The 23,575-nt window shown below is 33.8% G+C and overlaps 1 protein-coding gene across 6 annotated transcripts in view; it reads left to right on the top strand.

The window, feature by feature from the left end:
• UBL3 (ubiquitin like 3) overlaps positions 1-23,575 on the top strand; it is a 568,876-nt gene that overhangs the window by 440,500 nt on the left and 104,801 nt on the right. For 4 of the 6 annotated variants that reach the window (XM_075379124.1, XM_075379126.1, XM_075379125.1 and 1 more), the window contains exon 2: positions 5,850-5,971. The exons of the other annotated variants lie outside the window; for them this stretch is intronic. In XM_075379124.1, coding sequence (XP_075235239.1) covers positions 5,966-5,971 — 6 coding nt within the window. In that variant the 5' untranslated portion in view covers positions 5,850-5,965. The remainder of the gene's footprint in view (positions 1-5,849; positions 5,972-23,575) is intronic. 6 annotated transcript variants of the gene reach the window in all.

The raw sequence follows: 23,575 nt of genomic DNA, 5'->3' as shown, positions 1-23,575 counted from the left end.
ATATGACCTTTGCTTTAGAACTTAAAATAGTTTTAGTAGGAATAAAATGTACGAGTGAGCGGTGAAGCGGAACGGTTAACCCGTGAGGTATTTGAAGCGCTTGACATAAAAATCCCCCTCAGAGAAATAAGCAGTAGCATTTTTCAAATAGTTGACGCATATTTTGACAAAAATCCCTCAGGTGTTCGGGGATCCATTTTTCAAAATGAAAGCATTAATTTACCGATCGGCTACTTTGCGTTTTCAGATTAATTATCTTCCCGGAACAAACATTGTTCTTCTAAAAGTAAAAAAGCTATTCTGTTATACGTACGTAAGGGTTCTATATCGGTATATTCTTGCCTGTCTACATTCTGTATCGTTTGGCGTTTGGAAATTATTCATTGAACTGCAATAATCCTGTTCAATCAGATCTTGGTTGGAGGTATTAAAATGCGCAAATAAATTTATTTATTTATTTTCTTTTTGTTATGAAAGAGCGGGAATTAACAGCTATTGTGATAGCTGTCCTCTCTGAACATGGATGTTTTCGGGTCTATCTGTACAGGATGGGCAGATGCCGTACAAGTCGCTGTCACAATTGCGGCGGACCGGATACAGCAGAGCATGTGGTGGTTTTTTGCCGTAGATGGCGTGCCAAGAGCAGTGCTCGAGGATCAGGGTGTGGAGGGGCGAACAATATAATCGAGGTGATGCTCAGCAACAGCGACAAACGGGAATGTATCTCGACTACGATCACATCAGTGATAGGAGAGAAGGCTGATGAAGAGAGGCGACGACAGGCTGAGCCGATGCGGATCTACAGAGACCTGGAGTTCGTGACGGGTGATCAACGGAGGCCAGCTTCTGGGGATGGGCGGCGCGGGCTCCTCGGAGTCGTCGCTCGTCGATCGCTCCCTGGGAACGCCTTCCTGTCATACGGATACGGATAGTAGTGACTGGGTGATCGTGCAGGGGCTGTACATACCATATGGCTTAGATCCGGCCCCTGCATGATAAGAGGGGAGATTTTTTAGCGGGTGAGAGCTCGGCACTGCCTTCAGTGCAGGCCTGACGGCGGCTGGCAGAGCTTTTTCCTCCCCTTACGGGAAAAAAAAACAGCTATTGTGATTACTTCTGTAGAAATTGGTAGCATATAAAAAGATGCCATGCCTGACCGGGATCGAACCCGGGACCTTCACATGAAATGCTGAGGTGCTACTTACTCAACTATTTCCTTTTTAGTAACTGAATCTCTCTTTTTTGTATTTAGCCTCCGGAACCTCCGTAAGGTATTACTTCAGAGGATGATATGTATGAATGTAAATGAAGTGTATAGTCTTGTACAGTCTCAGGTCGACCGTTTCTGAGATCGGTATTTAATTGTAACTTAACCGCCAAACAACATCGGTATCCACGATCATTTATTTAAGTCCGTATAAAAGTAACTGCCTTTACCAGGGATTTGAGCCTTAGAACTCTTGACTTCGAAATAAGCTGATTTGCGATGACGAGTTCACCGCTAGACTAACCCGGTGGGTTTTAATAACCGGATCGGTTGACCAAAAAGTAGTTTCAAAAATGTAATCCTTCCATTACGAAGTGTCGGTAAAATACACGAATTTATTCGCGGTTCGTTGTTGTTAACACCACTTACAGTTCTATTTCTCTCGGAACATCTTTTGTCCTCCTGGAAACCACAGGAGATCGTTAAGAGATACTCTGTGAGATGCAGGAAAAAACTAGTGTTGAATTACAAACGTAATAATTAATTTAAATAAAACTTATTGTTATTTGTATAAATGCGCATGAAAACCGAATGATTGAAAAAATTAATTATTTATGTGGGATAGTGTGTGTGTGTGAGCGCGCGCGCTCGCAAGTTTTTATTAATTTATAAAAACTAATTAAAAAGTTAATCGGCTCCGTGATTTCGTTATTTTATTCCCATTTAGGACTTTTGATAGCTGAGATTTCTGCTTCGATAGAACGTTTTTTTAAAATATTATTATAATACATTAATTAAAAACACGATTAAAAATGTGAAGTTTACCGTCTCAGTCGTTGAAAAATAAAATTAATTGTTCTGATATTATAACAGTCTACTAATAAATAATGGAATTATTATTTTGTTTATTTTTTAATTGTAAATTATGAATTTTTAATTATTTATATTTAACATAAATCAGTCCTCTTGTTAAAAATTTTACTTTTTTTAAATTATACCCTTATTTTGTGTTTTTATCGAATGCGAGGGTTGTACATATTTTCACTATCGATTTCTGAAATTTTTATGGTGTGTAAGATGAAATTAAACTTTAATTTCCCTTATTTGATCAGCTTTTGTTACATGTTGATTCATTGTTTTTTTTTTTTGTCATTCTTATGTAGGATTTTGTTATAAAATTTTGTTCTCCGAATTCTATTTTATAGATATGTGCTTTATTTTAAATCGTAGAATTAGATTTATTGTTTTTAATTAATTGAGGGTTTTGTTGTTAACTGTAGTCGCTTAATTGAAAAATTTATATAGGTTGAAATTATTTATTTAGGTTGAAATTTACGAAACTATCGTTATAAATATCTACCGTTAAAATTTCACAATCGTAATATTACTTTTTATTTATTTACTTTTTTTTTGTAAGTCTTTTGAGGAAATTCGTGCATAACAAAAGTTTTAATTAAAATTCGTTTTTCACATCGTTTAAAACATCGATCTTAACGTCCTCGATAGTTAAAAACAAAATAATAACTATAAATAATTTGTAAAAAAATTAAACAATCCGTTTTTGTTTGTTTGGTTACATAACATTTTTTCACAAAAGATTAATTTGTCGCTTAATACTATCTTCCCGCTCTTTCTTATTTCTGTATCGCAAGTACAACATAAACAGTTCATTCTCTGAAATTAATAATGTTCACCGTATAACCACACTTTGAGTGAACGGAGCGAGAATATCACTTGTACAGATATTACATTAGTTATGACAGGCTTGTCATTCTGATATGCAAATGTAAGTTTGGTTCTTTGAAGAAAGCGACGAGGAATTACTTCACTTATTATTCCTAGTAACTTTGTCGCGGGCTGATTATTATTCTCGAAAATCGATAAATTATCGAGAAGAACTTGTTATCGTCTATTCAAGGGTCTACTACACCGGGAACGTTCAAAAAGTTCTCGACTAGACGCAGAGATGGCGTTAGTATCACTAATTGTATTTGCCGAGTATAGATGGCGTGCTGTGAAGTTTAAGACGCGTGCGTTTAGTTCGGGGCGATCGAGTAAAGCAAGGAACAAGCTTCGCCGTTTTCTGAGAAATTGATAATATTCAACTTTGAGCTGTTATAAAAGGTTTAACCTCGATGGATGTTCAAAAAGAGTTAGATTCCACTTTAAAAGATTCTTCCTTTTCGTTTTCGAAGGTTAAAAAAGGGGCAGCTGAATTTAAACGCGGTCGTAAATTTATTCAAGGTGATGGGCGCTCGGGACGCTTATAGCCGCTACGACTGACGAAATCGTCACGGAAATCCACAATACCGTATTAAACGATCGCCGAATGAAAGTACACGATGTTTTGGATATGAAAAACCTTTCCGCTCGTCGGGTCCCGCGTTCGTTAACATTCAAGCAAAAACGCATTCGACTGAACACTATTTAAACAAGTTGTTGTCGGGTTTCATCAACGTTTTATAACAGTAGGTAATCGCTTTTAGGTTAGCTCTAGGGGCTAGTTAGGACACTAGTCGCTAAACTGTTTCGCGGCTCAGTAGCCGTTTGCGGTATAGATATATTTGTCGTATGCTTTAGGGCGACCGAATGGAGTGGTGGCGGAAGAAATGCCAAGCAAACCGATAGTAGGTAATCGTGGATTCACATTACACGTCAGAGCACAAACAGTAGGTTGGAGCAGGTGAAAATGCGCCGAAGAAAACGAAGACTGTTCCATCTTCAGAGTTTTTTAAGATTCTGGTGGCTTTTTGCTAATAGATTATCTGGAAAAGGCAGGATGACTTTCCGAGGATTAATTACGCTTCACTATTAGACCGATTGAAGGTTGCCGTTAGGCTAATCGTCCGCATTTGGCCCAAAAGAGTTGGAAAAATCGCATTACACTTAAAAAGATGGAAAGTAGTTGCTCTAAATAAATCGGAATTGCAAGGTGACTACGCTGAAAAAAACTTTCTGAAAAATTTATTGTTTTCTTTGTCAGGTTTTCCGAACGAGCTATGTCAGGTCTACCTTTATCCGTCACCGTTGAGGTATTAAATACATAAAACTAGAACAAATGTTGTAATCTTTTGTAACGTATCTAGTTTATGAATTATAATTAAAACATTCTATTTATTCCATCGAATAGTATATTTCATCGTTAAATTATATTTTCTTATCGGTCAGATATGTAGTGAAATTATATCATTATTGAATTGATTATTTCATTCTTTAATTTTTATATAAATCTTCTTTATCTTTTTAACAAAAGGAATTTCCGTGACTATTCATGTCTTTCCTTTTATTTAATAAGCCCCCAAAATTTGTATTTTCTTTCCCATCTAGATATCCGGTTTTCACCGGATTTTGACGTTTTGACACCTAAGGAACCAAACAAACTAAAAAACCGGTTAGAAATCTTTCGGAGGATATACGTGTGTTTTCGGTGTCGCACTCAAAATCACATTATTTCTCCAAAACTACTGAACCGATTTTGACCAAATTTGGTCAGATTACTTCTATGTATCCGGCATTTATGCCATTAAATTTTCATCTCAAAAGGTCAAGGGGTTGAGGAGCTGTAGGTCAAAATCACAGTCAGTATTTCGAGATTTCACCTAATTAAGGTCATATTTTTCTTAGATATATTTGTTAACGATAAAAAAAATTCAATATTTGCTAAAAAAAACTTTTGAAAAGTCGCACTCCCATCACAAAAAATACTCTATAAACTACTGGTATGTTGTGTCGTCACAGATAAGCGGTAGAATTAAATAAATGAATTAATTTAAAGCGTAAAAAAGTAACTCTGGCTGGGATTCGAACTCGATCGCCCGGTCGACTCGGTATTCGGTGCGTTAAGCCTCGCGGGTACACCTGTCTGCCGTATGTAAGCTGTGAAATTACGTATGTTTAGTTAGTGCCGACCGACGCCGTTAGTACAGCCACGTCCACGCGAATTAAATACGATATACGCGCGCGCTTTAGTTAGCATCATTGAATTAAATAAATGAAAAAAAAAAAATTATATAAGTTGTGCGTGTAAGCCGTGAATCGGAAATAATCCACAGTTGTATTTCCCAGAACGCGAAATACAACTGTGTTTTGTCTTTTTTCTCCTAGGATATATATATATATATATATATATATATATATATATATATATATACATACACACACACACACACATTTTTTTAATATTATTAACGTTATCATTACATTCACTTGGTTTTTCATTTAATTATTATTTTTTTATCACTGAAACTAAGTATATATTGAAATTATGATTTAAAGCTCCACATAATTATTCTCTTTAATTTCTATTTTCGAGCTTTACATTTTTTAATCTCAGAAACTTGAATTTAATACCGGATTTTTTTTTTAGTTTTGCGATTTTTTTTATCGGAATTTCTACTTGTATTTGTTGTTTCAGTAATATATATTGTATACTAAATTCCTGAATGTTTTTGGTTCAAATCCCGGTGAGCCTTCATATCTTTTATCCGCAATAAAAATAAATTTCTTATCGTAAAAATAAAGGGAGAAGGTATTATTAGGCAAAGAATGATGTACATACCGTACAAAGTATAAATAAGTCATTATTATTATTTATAATTCATTTGTATTAATTATTTTTTTATAATTTTTATATTTTTTTCAGGTGAGCCTGGTGAATTAAATTGTTTCTTAATGAAAAGGTGCTGCATTGTTTAGTGTTAAGAAAGTGTCGTAAGTTCTACGTGTGGCAATATTGTACGCAGTTTAGTTTACCGAACAATGAAGGTATGTTCATTATTATTATTTGAGTCATATAATAATATGAGTGAGTCATTAGTTTGAAGGTAAACAGCGATCGTGTTTTACTTTTCTTTACGTATTTTAATGATCACAGTTTTGTTGAAAATTTATATGTATGTCTGTCTGTACACCTTTAATTATATTCATCTTTATTATTTACTTTTACAGTCTTTTTTTATTATTATTATTATTATTTTTTTTTTTAGATGAATGATATATATATATCGCGTTGAGAAATAAACTATGCATTAACGTGCACCATGACGAGTTTTGTCGCTCTCGTTTCCATGACATCCATTGTTTATTATTCTTGACAATATTTACACTGTTTTTGTATTGTAAAATAATGAAATTTGTTTCGGTGCTGTATTTCCTGGGATTCTTTACCAAAGCCCGTTTGTTGACTCTTGTTTTTTTAACGCATATTAAATTATATATTGAGACCGTTGCGATATGTACCTGCTTTCGATTTAACCCTAGAATAGTACCTATACACAACAATAGTGAATGGTACCTATACGTCTTATAGACGTACAGCCCTGAAAAGTGCCAAAAAATGGTATAATAAATATTTTAAATTCTGTAAATGTCAATAAATGTTAAATCTTCTTCTATTTGCATACTTACTACATATCATAGAATGAAAAACCGCTCTTAGAATTAAAATATTAAACAAAACTGCAAGTAAGAAAACATCATTATAGAAAATAAATTTGAATTCGATTCCCAGGAATTTTTTCAAGCAGGTAAAAATGTTTAAATGAAAGGATGAGGTATATAAAAAACACTTTAATGAGATTTAAACAAAAATTGGTCGTAAATTTATTATTTTTTACAAACTTGGCAAATGTTGAAACAATGTTCGCCACACACTGGCTTTCTGCAGTTGCAGCAGGTCATTTTACTCATTCTTTTCTTCTTATAAGAACAGTACGTACAATACTGCCTTTTTTTCAGATTTTGATGCCGCTTGTATTTTAACAGGTGCATCCGTCACACCGAGACAATCTTTTATGATGCTTCGTAGGTTGTGAGGCATGTGTGACTGTTTCAGTCTCTCCATCATCCACGGAATTGACAGTTGATCGGCCAATTTCATGAGCAAGTGAAATCTTGACAAAGGCTTCTTGTCACCATTATTTTTCATAAAAAAATTGTGCAAATAAATAATGTAAGCATTATAGCTTGCTATATTTAGCAAAAAAAAAAAATACATCAAGAATAGTACCAACACGCCTGAGAGCGCGGTAGGATTTGTTAGAAAAAATGCACTGACCTTGATGTGAACACTTCTGAGGTTTGAAGTACACTAATCCTCTAATGGAGAGTCAGGTGTAGTATATCTAGAAGGCAGGGGTATTATTCTCCTCCAAAACAAAATGGCGGCTGTTCAACTACTGAACTACGTCTAATAGGCGTATACGTACCATTCTAGGGTTAAACATTTTTCTTACATCATAAATATCGGTTTGTTATTTTAATTTTTGTCTTCCCTTTTTCAGAGGTGAGATTCTTAATAATAAAATAAATACTTATCCTTAAAAAAAGACGAGTTATTCGAGAACCAAAAAAATTACTTGATTTATCTTTATATTTTTATGTTTTACTATCTTTAAGCTTTTATAGTTAAAATATTAACGGGAAAATATTAAAATGTAACTTAAAAGTAATTTTTTTTATCCAGTTATTCAGGAATAAGTGTAATTTAACCGCGTCGCCCTGTAAAATTAGATGGCCGTTCCAATTTTAACGAAATAAATATCAAACGATACTTCTTAAGGACACTCGTAACCGGTCAGGGGGTCATAAACTCGTTTTTGGAATTTCTTTTGTTTTTTGGAATATTTCTCAGTGAGAAAATTTTCAATATTTTCTGGGATATAAGATTCATAATTGTACGTTAACAAATAAATTTTTTATGATTTCCAGTAAAACCGGCAATTTTTCCTGTAAAAACTGTTCTTACTCGCACAAAACTACTCTCTCAACGTCTGTTCTGGAAGTTATAAAGCCGATATTTCAAAGTTTATCTAATGAAGATTTGTTGAAAAAATGTCTCCCATGAACAGATGCAGAACTCCAACGAGTCCCTCAACCGTAATTTAGAACCGGTTGCCAAAAATATTTTTGCGGAAAAGGAAACACTTTAACTTGGAATATATGATGTTAACATTTAATAATGGAAAATGTAAATGTAGAAAAAGGCAAGACAGACAAGCAGAAATAAAAAGTTAAAGCTAGAACATGAGGAAGCTCACTGATGATCCGGATTATGAAACCGGACAGTTTCAAAACAGTTACTTAATAATAAAACTTGTTTGTGTAATTTTTAAATCCCGTTTTCGAAAAATCATATTTTACTCTATGTATGAACAATTTCAATACATTTAGAATTATGAAAATATGTGAACAAAATATGCAAAAATGCAAAAAAAATAATAATTCCAAAAAAATTGAAAAGAAAAATTTATTATTATTAATTTATATTTCGTTAAGGAAGTTTATAGTTATAATTCTAGGTGCATCTAATCTACTTAGAATTCCAAGTATCTAGAAAAAATTTGAAGCCTGTAGTATTAATAGTTTCTCATATAATGGGTGTTAAATTAACATAGCAAAGGATAGGCGGTTACGGGTGCCCTTAAATTAAAGATACGGTGTACGATTGTGTAAAGAAATGAAAGTGACTGTAGACTATATTTTTCCGGTGATAGAAGACCAAAAAATTTTAAAAATACAAAATCAATCAAATATTAAGAACGAATTTCACGCTCTATTGTACCTATTGAAAAAAAAATCATGTAAACACGGGTCCGAAAACGCTTCGTTTTCCTTGTTGGAATGGAATGCAAAGTTGGCAGGAGTCTATTACTCCCTACTTTATCGCAGAACCTGGACAAAGTCCGTTGCTGCTGGATCATTCTAATCGGGCTTGTTTTTTTAAAAGGTTATTTTTTTTTTAATCTCGGATCTAATTTTTCAAGTTTTGTCTATTATTATTTTAGTGAATTTAAGACGGATTTAATTGCATTCCAATCCGTTGTTAAACCAGCGTTATCGAACCCATTTCATGGGCCGACCGCGGAAGGCTAGGCTTATAAAGCCTGTCCTCCCGACGTAATTCCCCTTCAGACCGTCCACTGAAGTCCTTTCGGTGCTAACTCTTTAATAGGCTAGCAGGAATACGCCACAACGGGACACTAGCTATAAGGAGGGAGCACTGCGTCCCCTTTTCCGGAGGAGTCGCTATTGCTGGGTTCTTTTGTCTTACTGTAAGTTTTGAAATAGGAGAGGTTGTGTAGAAGCTCTTCATCCGCTTCTGGTATGGCTGCCCTTCAGGACGCATCTCTGCTGGGCTCTGTTCCGGACTCCAGTCCGTGATGTTGAGGCGAGTGGTTGGTCTTCCTTCTTCTTCTCCCTCTTCTTCTTCCGAAGACCTCTTCGTTCTTCTTTGGCCTGCACTTTCCAAGAATTGGTAGTAACCGAAGTTACATACCATTAACCTTGTAATTCCCGAAGCCCCGAAGGGCTGAACGGGGGAAAGTGCAGGTTTCTTCGTTCTTCTGTGCTGTCAGTGGCTGCTGGGCTTGCGACTGCTGGGCTGATGGCTGCTGGGCTCGTTCCCTCTTTCTTCTTTCTTGAAGGGAAAGTAAGGTAATAGGGAACTTACAGATGGTGATACCTATTCGCGATCGCGGTTTTGGGGCGGCGATTTTCTGGAAAGAAGTAAACAGTAATTATTCACTCCACGTAATTTTTAACCTTCAGACACACGTGTGTCTGAGAAGAGGTTGGGTTTTCCTTGTTACGGCCCAAGAAAATTTCATCCCTATATCTGTTCCTAGAGTAAAATAAACTCATACTGAAATTACTGGAACTTAAATTTGGTGGTTTCGTAAGTTATCTACCTTCAAAACTGAATAAGACGATTCTCATAATTTTATCTCTAGTAATATTTGAGAATATTATTGTCAAACAAAAAATAAAAATATTGGCGACGTAAAACTATTATATTTAAGTGTGACGTACTTTTTAAATTGCCATTAAACAAATAAAATTATGCCGCAAAATTTTAGAGAATCTAATTGTTAGAAAGTCTATATAAAATAATGTCGACTAAAGAAAGAGTTTAAGAAAGAACAAATGTTTAAGAAATGTTGGCTTTTGTTAATTACAAAACACATCGGAGTGCCAGAGAAATTACTCTTGTATAATTTTAAAATGAAACGAAAATCATTGCAACATTGAAAAATATTTTGAAATAAAATCGGTTATTGAAAATTAAATTTACTGTTAAAATAATCGTTCGAAAATTCCTTGACTATTGTTTACACAATAGTCCGCTCGATTTAAAATTTGTTGGGCGTCTCTTCTTTACGCATCGGGATTGTTTCGTTTAATTTCAACTATGTTCAAGATTTTTTTCGCTAATTCTTCTTTTCTAGTTATTTTTTTGTTTGTACACCGATGAATTCAGACGAACGCAGAAAATAGTAGTCTAGGTGTTAAGTTACGAGATCTAGCAGGCCGTTAAATTGTTCGATTCTGAAGTTCGTAAATTTTTTATTTGAATAATTCTTAACTTCTTGACAAATGTGAGGAAGAAAAAAATCATTTCTTGTCATTTCAGTAGCGGAACGGGTTTTCGAAGAGGTGGTAAATTATTTTCTAAGAAATGTAAATACACATTTCCCATAAGGCGGCGGCCTGAAAAAATAAACGGTCTTTTATTTTTGTCGTCGATAATACCACAAAATTTGTGTTGGGAACTACTTTTTACTGAGAATTTTTGAAACTCCTGCGATTATTTCGCGAATTATTAGTTACATCTTTTGAAAAAAATTCCCTCGCGACTAAAATAAAATATAATTTATTTTGTAACAGAAACTTATACGCAGCGAAAGTCTCAGAGTATTAAATTTAGTACTTCGTGCGTGCGGTACAGTTACAGCTTTTCTTTCGTAGTTTTATTATATTTTTCACTTTCCACAGTTTATGTATTTTTACTATTTGAAAAAAATTCCCTCGCGACTAAAATAAAATATAATTTATTTTGTAACAGAAACTTATACGCAGCGAAAGTCTCAGAGTATTAAATTTAGTACTTCGTGCGTGCGGTACAGTTACAGCTTTTCTTTCGTAGTTTTATTATACTTTTCACTTTCCACAGTTTATGTATTTTTACTATTTGAAAAAAATTCCCTCGCGACTAAAATAAAATATAATTTATTTTGTAACTGAAACTTATACGCAGCGAAAGTCTCAGAGTATTAAATTTAGTACTTCGTGCGTGCGGTACAGTTACAGCTTTTCTTTCGTAGTTTTATTATATTTTTCACTTTCCACAGTTTATGTATTTTTACTATTTTTTTACGCCGACAAACCGGTGCGATTTGAAAATGATCCGGTACTGAGCCCCCGACTACGTTGAACTCCCCGAATTACGTTCTCCTCCTTATCGATACGACGTTGGTCTCGGGTTTGAACAGAATACGAACGGAAAAGAATCGTTCGTGCGTAAACCCTGAAATACTGAAACAAAGGTTTTCGGATTTCGAATCCTTCTATTAGGAAACCTTTCTTATAATGTTCACGATGCGTATTTCCATTATAACCCACGTAAACAAAAATTATGTCTGTATATTGTTCATTTGAAAACTGAAAAAAACAACTTTTTAGAGAACTATATTCAGACACTGCAATACCTTAAATTTTGAAAGCGTACAAGACTATTCAAAATGAAATACACGAATTTCAGTTGTTCGGCTGTTGGTAGTACCGACTTAACAAAATAAGAAATTACTCAATTTATTTTTTCCAAACTATTTCTAAACAATGAATTATCATTTCTTAATATTTTTAACAAAACGTAATTAAATTTAGACAACGCTCTTAAAGCACGGGCTTGTTAATTTTTTATTTATTCATTTTTAATAATTGATTTTGTTTTTAGATATTTTTCAATATTAAAATGATTTACGCTTCGGTAAACATTTTATCGACTGTATAAAATGTTTCGCAGCATTTTATTGCCGCATTTCGGTGTGTTTTGTTATATTAATAAAAGTCAAATTTCTCCAAATACCTCTTCATGCTTGAGAAATTGTAAGATATTAAATAAAGCAAAAAGATATTTCGTTGCCTTACGATCTGCATTTTCCTATTTATTTTATTTTATAGAAATTCATCTTAACAGGATTACGGAACGGAATGTGAGCGGTAGGAATGAACTTTATCCCTCTGTAAACCGCATTCATTGCCTGAACTTTTGTCCCTTCTTAAGAACTACCGATTATGTTTATCAGGTCGGGTATTCATAATTATTGAATACCAGGACGTGGGATTCCGTTATGATCTTTCTACACCGTAGATCTTTTTGAAATTCGAAAAGGGGCGGTGTCTGTCGTGAGTGTTACTTATTTGCGCCGTTCTCTCGGCGTAATTCTCTTTCGGTGTATTTTCTTAAAACTGTTTTGAAGCTAGGACTGAGTGTAGTTTAGCAGGATTGCGCCTGATGGAATCTCTGATTCTGTTCATTTATACCATCGACTTACGATAGGTTCTCTGATATCCGCGAGAAGATAGTTTGCCTATCGGTGTCGTAAGTTTTGGTTCTGCCGCTCGAAAAGTGCAGGTTCCTGGAGAGTAAGAGGTTTTTGTTTTTCATATTGTTTTTTTTCTTTACCCGCCAGACTGTGTATGCGGTTGTTATACGTATTATTAAGAATAACCGAAATACAGAGTGATGCAGAAGTCGCGCGCATCAAAATTTTAGTGTCTATAACAGATAGTATAGTCGAAAAGGTTCTATCGGCTACCGCAAGATAGCACCGTGAGTATTAACAACAACAAAAAACCTAGACGCCATTGCGATGTGATCGATCGCAGGACGCTTGCAGTAGTGCTTTGTTTATCGTTCGGTAAATATGTCGTCTTCCCAAGAGCGATGAGTTTTCATCGATGAAAATTATTTTTCTAGTCGTTTTTATGCGCGTGTCGTAGACGAATTTCTTGGAAATATCCGGATGTGGCAGCGCCTAACAATTCGACCGTAACGAGATTATTCGCCGGTTTTAGAGAATGCGAATCGGTTGCATTCAAGATGATAAACGGGAGTCCGGCCGTTTGGACCGAAGCGAAACCGGCTTAGAGTAAGAATGCGATGCGGCGTTCGGCTTCAAAAAATTGAGGAGACTATCAACGCGCTGTCGGATTTCATATGGAAGTGTTGAGAGAGCGATGAAGCGGTTACACTTTCGTGTGTATATAACGTTCGCAATGTTCAGGAATCGAAAGAGCCGGATAAAAAAAACGCGTCGTGTACTGTATACGGTTTTGGTAATTTGTTGATAACCGTGGAATCGCAGAGCTTGACCGTGTTTTCTTCACGGATGAGGCGTGGTTTCACTTTAGCGGCTACGTGAACAGTCAAAACATTAAAATTTGGTGGCCTGAGAATCCACACGTGTTGCATGAAAACTTGTTACACTCTCAGAATACGGGAGTGCGGTGTGCCGTATCACGTCGTCGAATAGTGGCCCCTTATTCTTTGAGACCGCAGCGAAAAGTGTTGTGTAACGAGACATCGTTACACAGTTTATTGCCCTTCTTGAAGTCGAACGTGATTGTTGGTTTCAGCAGGACGGTGCCGTATTTCACACATCTAATGAAACCGTGGGTTTCTTGCGCGAGTTTTTTAGGCAAACGTATCATCTCTATAGGATTATGATCCCCACGTTCACCCGACGTTTGACGTTTCCACAATTATTCCTGCGGGGTTTTCTTAAAGGAAAAGGTTATAAAAACAGGACACGCACACTGGAGGAACTAAAGATGAATACAACGGAGATAAACCGCATCAGTATACACTTATTTCCTCAAAGCGGCCTCGAACATGGTAAAAAGAGTTCTTACATGCATTGCCGAACGGGGCAGCCATTTTGAAAAATAAATAAATTTTTAGCTACACTTTACGTCTTATTTTTTTCATTACTTTAATGTGCGCGACTTTTGGATCTCTCTGTTTTGTATCCAGATGCAGTAATAGGTGAATAGATGGTTTTTTAAACTGTTTATTTTTAAACAGAAAATTCATATTTATTCGTTTTACGATAATAAAAGTCGAATTAAGATCTTTTATTTTTGTATTTTTTTAATTTTGTTTAAACGATATGTTTACCCTACAGTGCCTGTTTAGTAACTACGGATTTCTATGACGCACATATCCCGGCGAAGTGAGGATAAACAGACTAGTATTTAGGCGAGTCGGTTTATAGATAACCGGGACTTGAGGGATTAATATCAAGTCCTTTGAGGATATATTGTTATGAAATACGTGCTAGGGCGTGTATTATTTTACACGATAGGGTGTGTACCCACGAAGGGGATCGATGTAATGTATTTTCATTTTAGTTTTGTTACCCCGGTATTTTGCAGTTCAATGTTTACTGTACAGACGATTTTTTTTATTCTTTTGCGCTACTAAACCCGTGCAATATAATGTAAAATTCGGGTCAAGGTTGCGTTATTGACCGACCGGTTTTTTACCGTTGTGTGTGTAAGTGTGTTTTTGTGTTTGTGGGCTCTTCTTTTACTTGCCTCATACTATCAGTCTCTCCTCCTCTCTTTGTCTATCCCCTCCGTTTAAAAAACATTTACTAGCTGCTACCCCTATCCTTCTTCATTACCCCTTCCGCTTTACTCTTCGTATATCCCACCCTTATTCGCCATGTACTCTAGGCTGTGCTTTGTATTATTTATTAATTATATATAATATACTACTGCAGTAGTCCGCGCTTTTTTAATGATTTTAGGTTTATTTATGTATTAATGTCATTAATTAAAAACTTATATGTAGATTGAAACCTCCTTATTTAGAAACCCGAAAAGGACAGAAATAAACAAAATTTGGGGCGACAAAAAAGTACACGATACGATTTAACGGCCGCCTTCCCTTCTGAAAAGTGTGTAATTTTCTAGGATTCTCCCAGGAAAATTGCTTGATAATGTACAGAATTTTGATTTCTAAATTATATCGATATAAAAAAGACCACTTTGACAAATCATTTTTATTTAAAAAATAACAATTGACAACACAGTTGTAGGATTTTTCCTGTCACGCGGCTTTTTTCTGATGCACGGCTTACACAAACTTAAATTAAAATATTTATTATTTTATTTAAATATCATTTTTATGTTTATTTAATTCTGTGATTCTAGCTAAGGCGCGTGCGCATAGCGTATTTCATTCGCGCGGGTGTGGCGGTACTAGCGGCACATTAAATCACAGAGTTCGTTAGAACTTCGTCGGTAAGAGGCGACGAAATCAAGGAACTGCGTTTAGAATTCTAAATATGACCAATCTAACAGTGAAATGAAAATGGAAAAAAAAAATAAACGTGAAAACATTATATTTCAGTTCAATTAGATTAGTAATAAGTTACAGCGTTCAAGTCCTAGTAAAGCCAGATATTTTTACACGGATTTGAATACTAGATCGTGGATACTGGTGTTCTTTGGCGGTTGGGTTTCAATTAACCACACATCTTAGGAATGGTCGAACTGAGAACGTACAAGACTACACTTCATTTACACTCATACATATCATCCTCATTCATCCTCTGAAGAATTATCTAAACGGTAGTTACCGGAGGCTAAACAGGAAAAAGAAAGATTAGTAATAAAGAATACATTCAAAAAATAACTTGAATTCTGTTAGACAACGATTTTTTTCCATTTGATGTACCGGGGGACTCGAATATGTCATTTTATTAATTTTTTTAATGTTCCTTTACGAATCCGCCGCTACGTAGCAGTACTTGATAGTATTAGGTAGCGTACAAAAATTTGATAATGTACTTGAAATAATAAAATTTAAAAGAAAATATACTAAATAGTAAATGCTCTTATGTAAATGAAAGTACAGAAGATGAAAATTTTTTATATTCCCATCAATTCTTTAAAAAAATAAAAGTGTTAGTTTACAAGATATTATACTAGTTTTATTGAAAAAGGAATAAATAAAACAAAAATAAATTCGATTGGTAAAATCAAATTTAACGATAAAAATCGAGGGTTACACTTACAAAGTAATAAATGCAATATTACATCACGGATTTTCGATTCGTAAAGGTCATTATACTAGATTTATTAAAAAATAAAAAAATATAGTATAAAGTGAATGATATGACTATCAACAAAAAAAAAAAATTGTCCGTGAAATTCAATTTGTTTGTTCTAAGGCAATAAATTTTAATAATAAATCCATAAGATAACAATCAGTAACTCATAAAAAAAATAAAAGAATAATCTAATAAAGCCCAGTGATTTTCCAATAAAATTACAATGAAATTGTAAACCGTACGGTAAGAGTCTCGCAGATATCATTTCTTCCGATCAAAAAATAAAACTTTCTGTAATATAAATAAAACTGTTTTTAACAAAACGATACTTATATCAAAAAAGGTATGACACTACATTTCTATGATAAAAATCTGTTATTAATTTAGAATTTTCTTTAAAAAACATACATGTTAAATATATGTAATAGACAATAGATATACAATGATAAATAATAAAGCTTCCATACAATTAACCAAAATTAAAAAGTTGTTAAAAATCTGTTATCGGTCCGATTTCGTGTGTTAAACAACGAATAACCAAAGAATTGTATTATTTCTGTAAATGTGATATGTATTACATATAAATGAAATCGGGCCTGTAAGAGTTTTATTTAGCATGTATTTTTTTAAAACAAAATTCTAAATTAATAACAGATTTTGATAATAGAAATGTAGTGTCTTACCTTTTTTGATATCGCTATCATTTTTTTAAAAGCAGTTTTATTTATGTTACAGAAATTTTTGTTTTTGAGCAGAGGAAATGATATCTGCGAGACTTACCGTACGGTTTACAATTTCATTGCAATTTTTTTGGATACTTTTTTACATTTTAAATATTATTCAATTATTTAATATTACCGCTCACCTTTGACGTTACAACATAGCTTCTAACTGAAATAGCTGTACGTCAGTGCTACACTACCGTTCCTTTTGGTGGAGGGAGGTACTAATGACGCAGTATACCCAATAGATTAGTTAGAGAATTTTTTTGGAGGGGGGTTGAATTTTGCAAAAATTTTTTTCTTGAAACGTTATTTTTTAATTGTTAACAATTATCCTATGAAAAATATACCTTAATTAGGCAAAATCTCGAAGCGGGTGATCTTAGTCTACAGCCTCACCTCCTTGACAACTTTTAAGTTGAGAATTTAATAGCATCAATGCCGCTTATAGAGAAGTAATATGACCAAGTATCGTCAAAAACGTTCGAGTACTTCTGGTGATATAAGGCGATAGAGTGCGACACGGAACACACACACACACGCGCGTGCAGGTACATACGGAACATCTTGAAGATTTCCATCCGGTTTTTTGGTTCCTTAGAAGTCAGTACGTCAAGATCCGGTGAAAACCGCATATGCCCAAGTTGGACCGATTACAATACTTTACCTTCTAAAGCTCTGCTGTAACGTTAGACGGGAAAGTAATAATATTAGTTTCTTTTTTCCTTTATATTTTTTTGATAGAAATTTGACTCCACATAAAAGCTAAGAATTTTCTTATGTTAGATAACTCTAGCGGTTACCCGCGGCTTCGTACGCGTACTTGTGTACCTTGAGTCCTTCGACGCTGACTTGTTTGATCTTCAATCTCGGCTGCTCTGAATGCTGGGTGAAGTTCAGCTTGCGGGGTTTTTTTGAGCCTATATGTTTCTCAATTAAAAAAAAGATTCATCGAAAGCGGTGCAGTAGTTTTCGCGTGATCGAGTAACAATGTAACTTTCAGATTAATATATTAATTTGATTAATTCAAATAAGTTTAATTATTATTAAATTTTTATACATGTATTTATTTTTACGTGTATATTTTATATATATATGATTCCCCCAGGGCAGCAAATGTCAGCAAATATAAATTTAGTCAGATAAAGTCAGGAATTTTTTCAAAAAAATCAGGAAAACTACGAAACATTTCAATGAATTGCATTTTCAGAGGTGGTTTTTGCATTAACAGATCTCTTCTTCTGGAGTATTTGCACGAAGAGACAATAAATTGTCGACGAAAAGTTTTTTTATGCGATCGTAGATCTTGTGTCAAGAAGAACGTTTTCGTTACCAAAAAAAAATCGCTGCATTGAGAAGACGATAGGAAGAATTTCTTGTAGAAAAAACGAAAAACATTCTTTCAAGTTGAACAGAAAGAGCCTTGTAAAGGAAAATGCAAGCAGAAATTAAAACTGGAAGAAGGAAGGAAAAAAGTGACAGCTACAATCTTGACAGAAGAACAAACAGCCGCCAATGTTCACCTTTTAGAAAAGGCCAAACCATTAGGAACCTAAAGATGCTGAAGAAAAGTTGCCCTGTGTTTTATACGTATATATGAGATTTCATATTTATTATCTTGACAAAATATGTTTCAAGTAAATGTTAATAACGTTTGTTTTTTGTATAAAATAAGGTTTTCTTATCTGTATTACTTTTCGTGACAGTGATTTTAGTTTACCTTAAGTTGTGATGATACATATATCTTTCTTAAAATGGAATCTGTGTTTCTAACTTTATGTAAACCAAGTTATTAAAATACTGTTTTTCTGTTTACTTTGCGAAATAATGTAGGCTAGTTTTTGTGAAAACTTTTTAAGCAATCTTCCGTGCCAATAGAAAAGCCAATTATTTTTTATTCGCTAATTGCTTTAGTTAGTTTTTTATTTCTTATCTGCGTTACTTTTAATCACCCGTGATCATTTTTATGCAAGAAACTTAATATTGTTTTTTTGTACATTGCAATGTAATTTACTGAAACAATTTATCGCAGAAAAATAACCTAATTTTAAATGTATATTGTATTAGAAATTATTAAAAAATAAAACTTTAAAAATGAATTTAATAATAAATAATAAAAAAAGGGCGTGGTTGGGCTGCTATGGCGATGGTGGAAGCGATAAAAAAATGAAATATATATTGTATTTTGCACAGTAAACGGCAGTATTATAACATTTCGAGAGTCAAGAAATTTTTACTAAATTGGTCAGGAAATGTCAGCAAAAATGAATCTTAAAATTCAGCGGGAACCCTGATAAATTAACGATATTATTAATTTTTTTTTAATCAAAAACCTAGATGGTCGTGACTTTTACTGCACGCATCTTAAATAAGTTTTTTCTTTTTTTGTTTAACCTCCGAGAACACCGTTAGGTATTGCTTCAGAGGGTGAGATGAACGATTTGTAGCGTATGTGAAAATGCTATGCCCGACCGGGATTCGATCCCGGCCTCCGGATGAAAGGCCGAGACGCTACCGCTCGCGCCACGGAGAGCGCCATCTTAAATACGTTGGATGGATAAAAGTTATGTCAAGATCGATAAACATAGCGTGAACTCGATCAGAGTTTTCCCGCCCACGTTTAAAATTTTAAGTCAGAGGTTGGTAATCGTTTGATGTTTTTACGATTGGAAATTTTCATAAAAAGATTTTTAATAATATTTATTTAAAATTTAAAAGGATATTAGGTTGTTCACCATCTTTGTCCATTTAAGTCTACGTATCTCTATTTATAAAAAAATCAAGGTTCCTAAATATCTAATTCTTGTTTATTACTTTAAAAAATATGGTTTTTAATAAAATAATTTCCCAGATTTTTTTTTAATTTACCGGAACTTTCTCTGATGTTGTATAATTTGTAACGAGCAAAATGCTTTTTCTTTACTTTACATATCCTGAATTACAGTTTTAATTAATATTTATTGATTTTTATAAAATTTACTTTCCCGTACATAAAGGATTACCTTTATTTATAAAACACAATGTAATATTAACTTAATATTATTGGTTTTAATAAAAATCAAATTAAACATGATAAAATTTAGGTAGATTAATTACATATTATCTAAATACATTAATTAGCTCTGAAAAATTACAAGTAGGTAACTTTTCCTCGTAAAATAAACGTTGCTTTTCATTATCTATAATTTTCTCCTCTAATTTTCCGACAAAATAGAATTATAGAAACAAATTCAACATAGTAAAACTATAAACCTTTAAAATCAATTAATTTCAGTTTATCAACAGGGATTTCAATTTTTAAGTAATATTAGGAACGAGATTAATACAATTAACTTTGCTCGTGGTTAAACTATTGTAAAATGTGAGGATTCTATCCTTTGTGTTACGCTTTAATTTAGGTTTGATTCAACTGAAGAACAGACCGTGTAATTAACGTATTTCTATGTTATCACCTGAATAGGCATATCTTCTACGTCAATGTTATATTAAAGGTTTGCGCGCGCGCGCACACACACACACAAACTATCATAACCTACCTTTATATTACCATGTACCTTGACAATGGATGGCTAATTCAATTACAGATTTACTTGGAAACCTCGGGAGTGGATCTCTCTGTTCCTCTTCCTCCTCTTTCTAACCCCCATCCCTCCCCCCCCCGTATTTTGTGTTACATTGTAATAGCTTATGTAACAAGTAAGTAACTGTCGATCCTCTACACACACCCGCTCTCGCACTGCATTAATCCGTAACATTACATACTTGTATTGTATTTGCTACAAACATACGTTTCAGCCGAGTAAACTTTTAATGTTAATCGAATGTCTCGGTTGATTTCGAATACCTACGTTAATTTGACGTTAAATCTGGAACTCATTTATTAAAATAAATGATCCGCATGCTAAATAGTACAGGTTTTTTAAAATTTTGTAGTCTATATATACTGTGTAGCTATACCGTATAAGCGACATCGCATAGAAAGTACAAATAATAGATGAATACAATTTTACAATAATAAAAAAAAAAAAGCTGACAACACAGTTGTTCCTGATCGACGGCCTACATACACAACTTCATATAAAATATTTATCGGTTTATTTAAATGTAATATTCTTTCGTCTATTTAGTTCGATGATTCTAACTAAAGCGCGCGCGCATACCGTATTTCATTCGCGCTGGTGTGGCGGTACTAACGATTACTTTAAGTACTTTTTTACACTTAAAATATTATTCATTTATTTAATTCTACCGCTCACCTGTGACATCAATACATAGCTGGCAACTACAACAGCTTTAAGTCCGTTTTACACAAGCGCTCCTTCTGGTGAGAAGGAGTACTAATGATGACGCACTATACCCACTTATGCCGCTCAGTGGCATTTTTTAAGGTAAGGGTGCGACTTTGCAAAAAGTTTTTTTGTGGAAATATTATTGTTTTTTGAATCGTTAACAAATGCGTCTAAGAAAAATAAGACCTTAATTATGCGAAATCTCGAGATACTGAGGGTGACCTTGTTCTACAGCCTCACCCCTTGACCTTTTAATTTGAAAATTTAACGGCATCAATGCCCCTTATTTAGAACTAATCTGACCAAGTTTGGTCAAAATCGGTTCGGTAGTTAATAATAATATATAAGGATATAAGGTAATTTAGAGGACAACACCGAACACACACACACACACACACACACACACACACACACACACACACACACACACACACACACACACACACACCCGTAAATACAAACATTAACATCGGGAAAATTTCCATCTGATTTTTTGGTATTTTGTGTTCCTTAGGTGTTAACGTCAAGATCGTTGAAGACCGCATTTGATCAAAAGAGTGCGACACGGAACACACACGCACACACACACACACACACACACGCACGTACATACATACGAAGATCCTGAAAATTTCCATCCGGTTTTTGGGTTCCTTAGGTGTCAGTACGTCAAGATCCGGTGAAAACCGCATATTCATAAGTTGGACCGATTACATTACTTTCCCTTCTAGAGTTATAGCTCTTCTACAGCGCTATCTAGACGGGAAAGTAATATTATTACAAAATATACATTACAGTTTATATACCGACTTCTTTACCTCAAAAAAAATTATACTTCCATATAAAGGTTGTTTATGTAAAAAGATTAAGTATTCATTTTTATTGGAAAACCAGCGTATTAACTTTGCAAAGCCAAACTTTTACCAGAAGCTTATTGTTAAGCGAACTGTCGTACCTTAAATATACTGCATTTTTTTTTTTTTTTAACTAGCGACGATATCGCTTCTATTTAAATATTGTAATGCGAGTTAATACTTTCTTCTCCTACCTTTCGCTTGTGTAGAGAAAGATATCCAGTTAAAATCTCATCAAGTTTGGTCAAAATCGTTACTATAGTTTTGGAGACATAAAGTGATTTAGAAGCCGGCACCGAAAACACACCCACGTACATACGGACATTATTATCCGGAAAATTTCCATCCGATTCTCTTTGGGTTCCTTAGGTGTCAAAACGGTGAACAGAAAATAATAATAAAAAATAGAGATAAACTTCATTCTGAATCGGAATAAATACAAAATCATCAATGGCGTTGCTAACCTTTCCCGACGAATGTCCCTAGTTATTAGCCTTGACCTTTATGTTCTCCCACTAATCCTTGTGAGACCAAACTTTAATACAATTATGTCGTGTATATAAAAGTTACCATCTCAAATTTGGTAGTTTTTGATCCGACCGATCTTGAACTATTACGTGAGATAGTTTCCAAAACTCACACACGCATACGTACATACATACAGATTGTCCCATAGGTTTCCGTACGTAAAAAAAGTAAACATTTTTTATGAAAATCATTTTTATTTATATAATTTGCTCTATATAACTACCATTGTTTAAAAAAACATATTTAGCGATGCGCGTCCTCCATTGCTGAAGAACACGTAACCTCATAAGTCATCTGCAAAGGAAAAATACTTGTAATATTTTTTTTTTATTATGAAGGCCATGATGAATTAGGAAAAGATACAAAACATAAATTCAGAAAAAAAATTTATTTTTTCTACTAATCCAATTACGCTTGTAACGGGGTCGGTTATACGTTCCTTGAGATGATTTATGTTTTGTACCTTTTCCTGATACACCATGACCTTCATAAAAAAATGTTTATTTTTCTATATATGGTAACTTACGGGGTACAGTTTAATCCTACCCGTTTTTTGCGGATATTTCATCTCTCCCTGAGTTGAAAACATCAAAAAAGTTGAAAGGCGATTTTTGGTACGATTACCAAAAAGTATCACTTGTATTCATCAGTCAACAGTAATCAAAAATACAAAAAAAAAAGCCAATAATGCAATTGAAAAACCTCCTACAACCTTTAAAACCTTTTGTCAACCTTTAAAAACCGAAGCTTTGTCTTTAAACAAACCTATTTAATGCAGTTGGTTTTTTAAAGTTTAAAAGTACTTCTAAGTACGTTTACCCTTTATGTACGTAGAATTTTCCTCAGGGCGATAGTTATATCGATGTTAAGTTTTTTCTTTTTATAGTTTTTACTATATACTATACTGTATATCTGTCCTAAAAATTACCCTAAAAGTAGCAAAAGGGTTTTCGTTGATACTATACTTTTTTTAAAAATTATATTAGCGGTTTTTTCGTGATGGCGTGTAAAACAACTCCGTCGATGAATTTTTGCTTTACTTTCCTGAAAAGAAGAAGGAAATTACAGACAATAT

Source organism: Lycorma delicatula, chromosome 11 (assembly GCF_047948215.1).
Source record: "Lycorma delicatula isolate Av1 chromosome 11, ASM4794821v1, whole genome shotgun sequence".
In the NCBI taxonomy this organism is placed as follows: Eukaryota; Metazoa; Arthropoda; class Insecta; order Hemiptera; family Fulgoridae; genus Lycorma; species Lycorma delicatula.
This window is presented reverse-complemented; position numbering and strand designations above follow the sequence as displayed.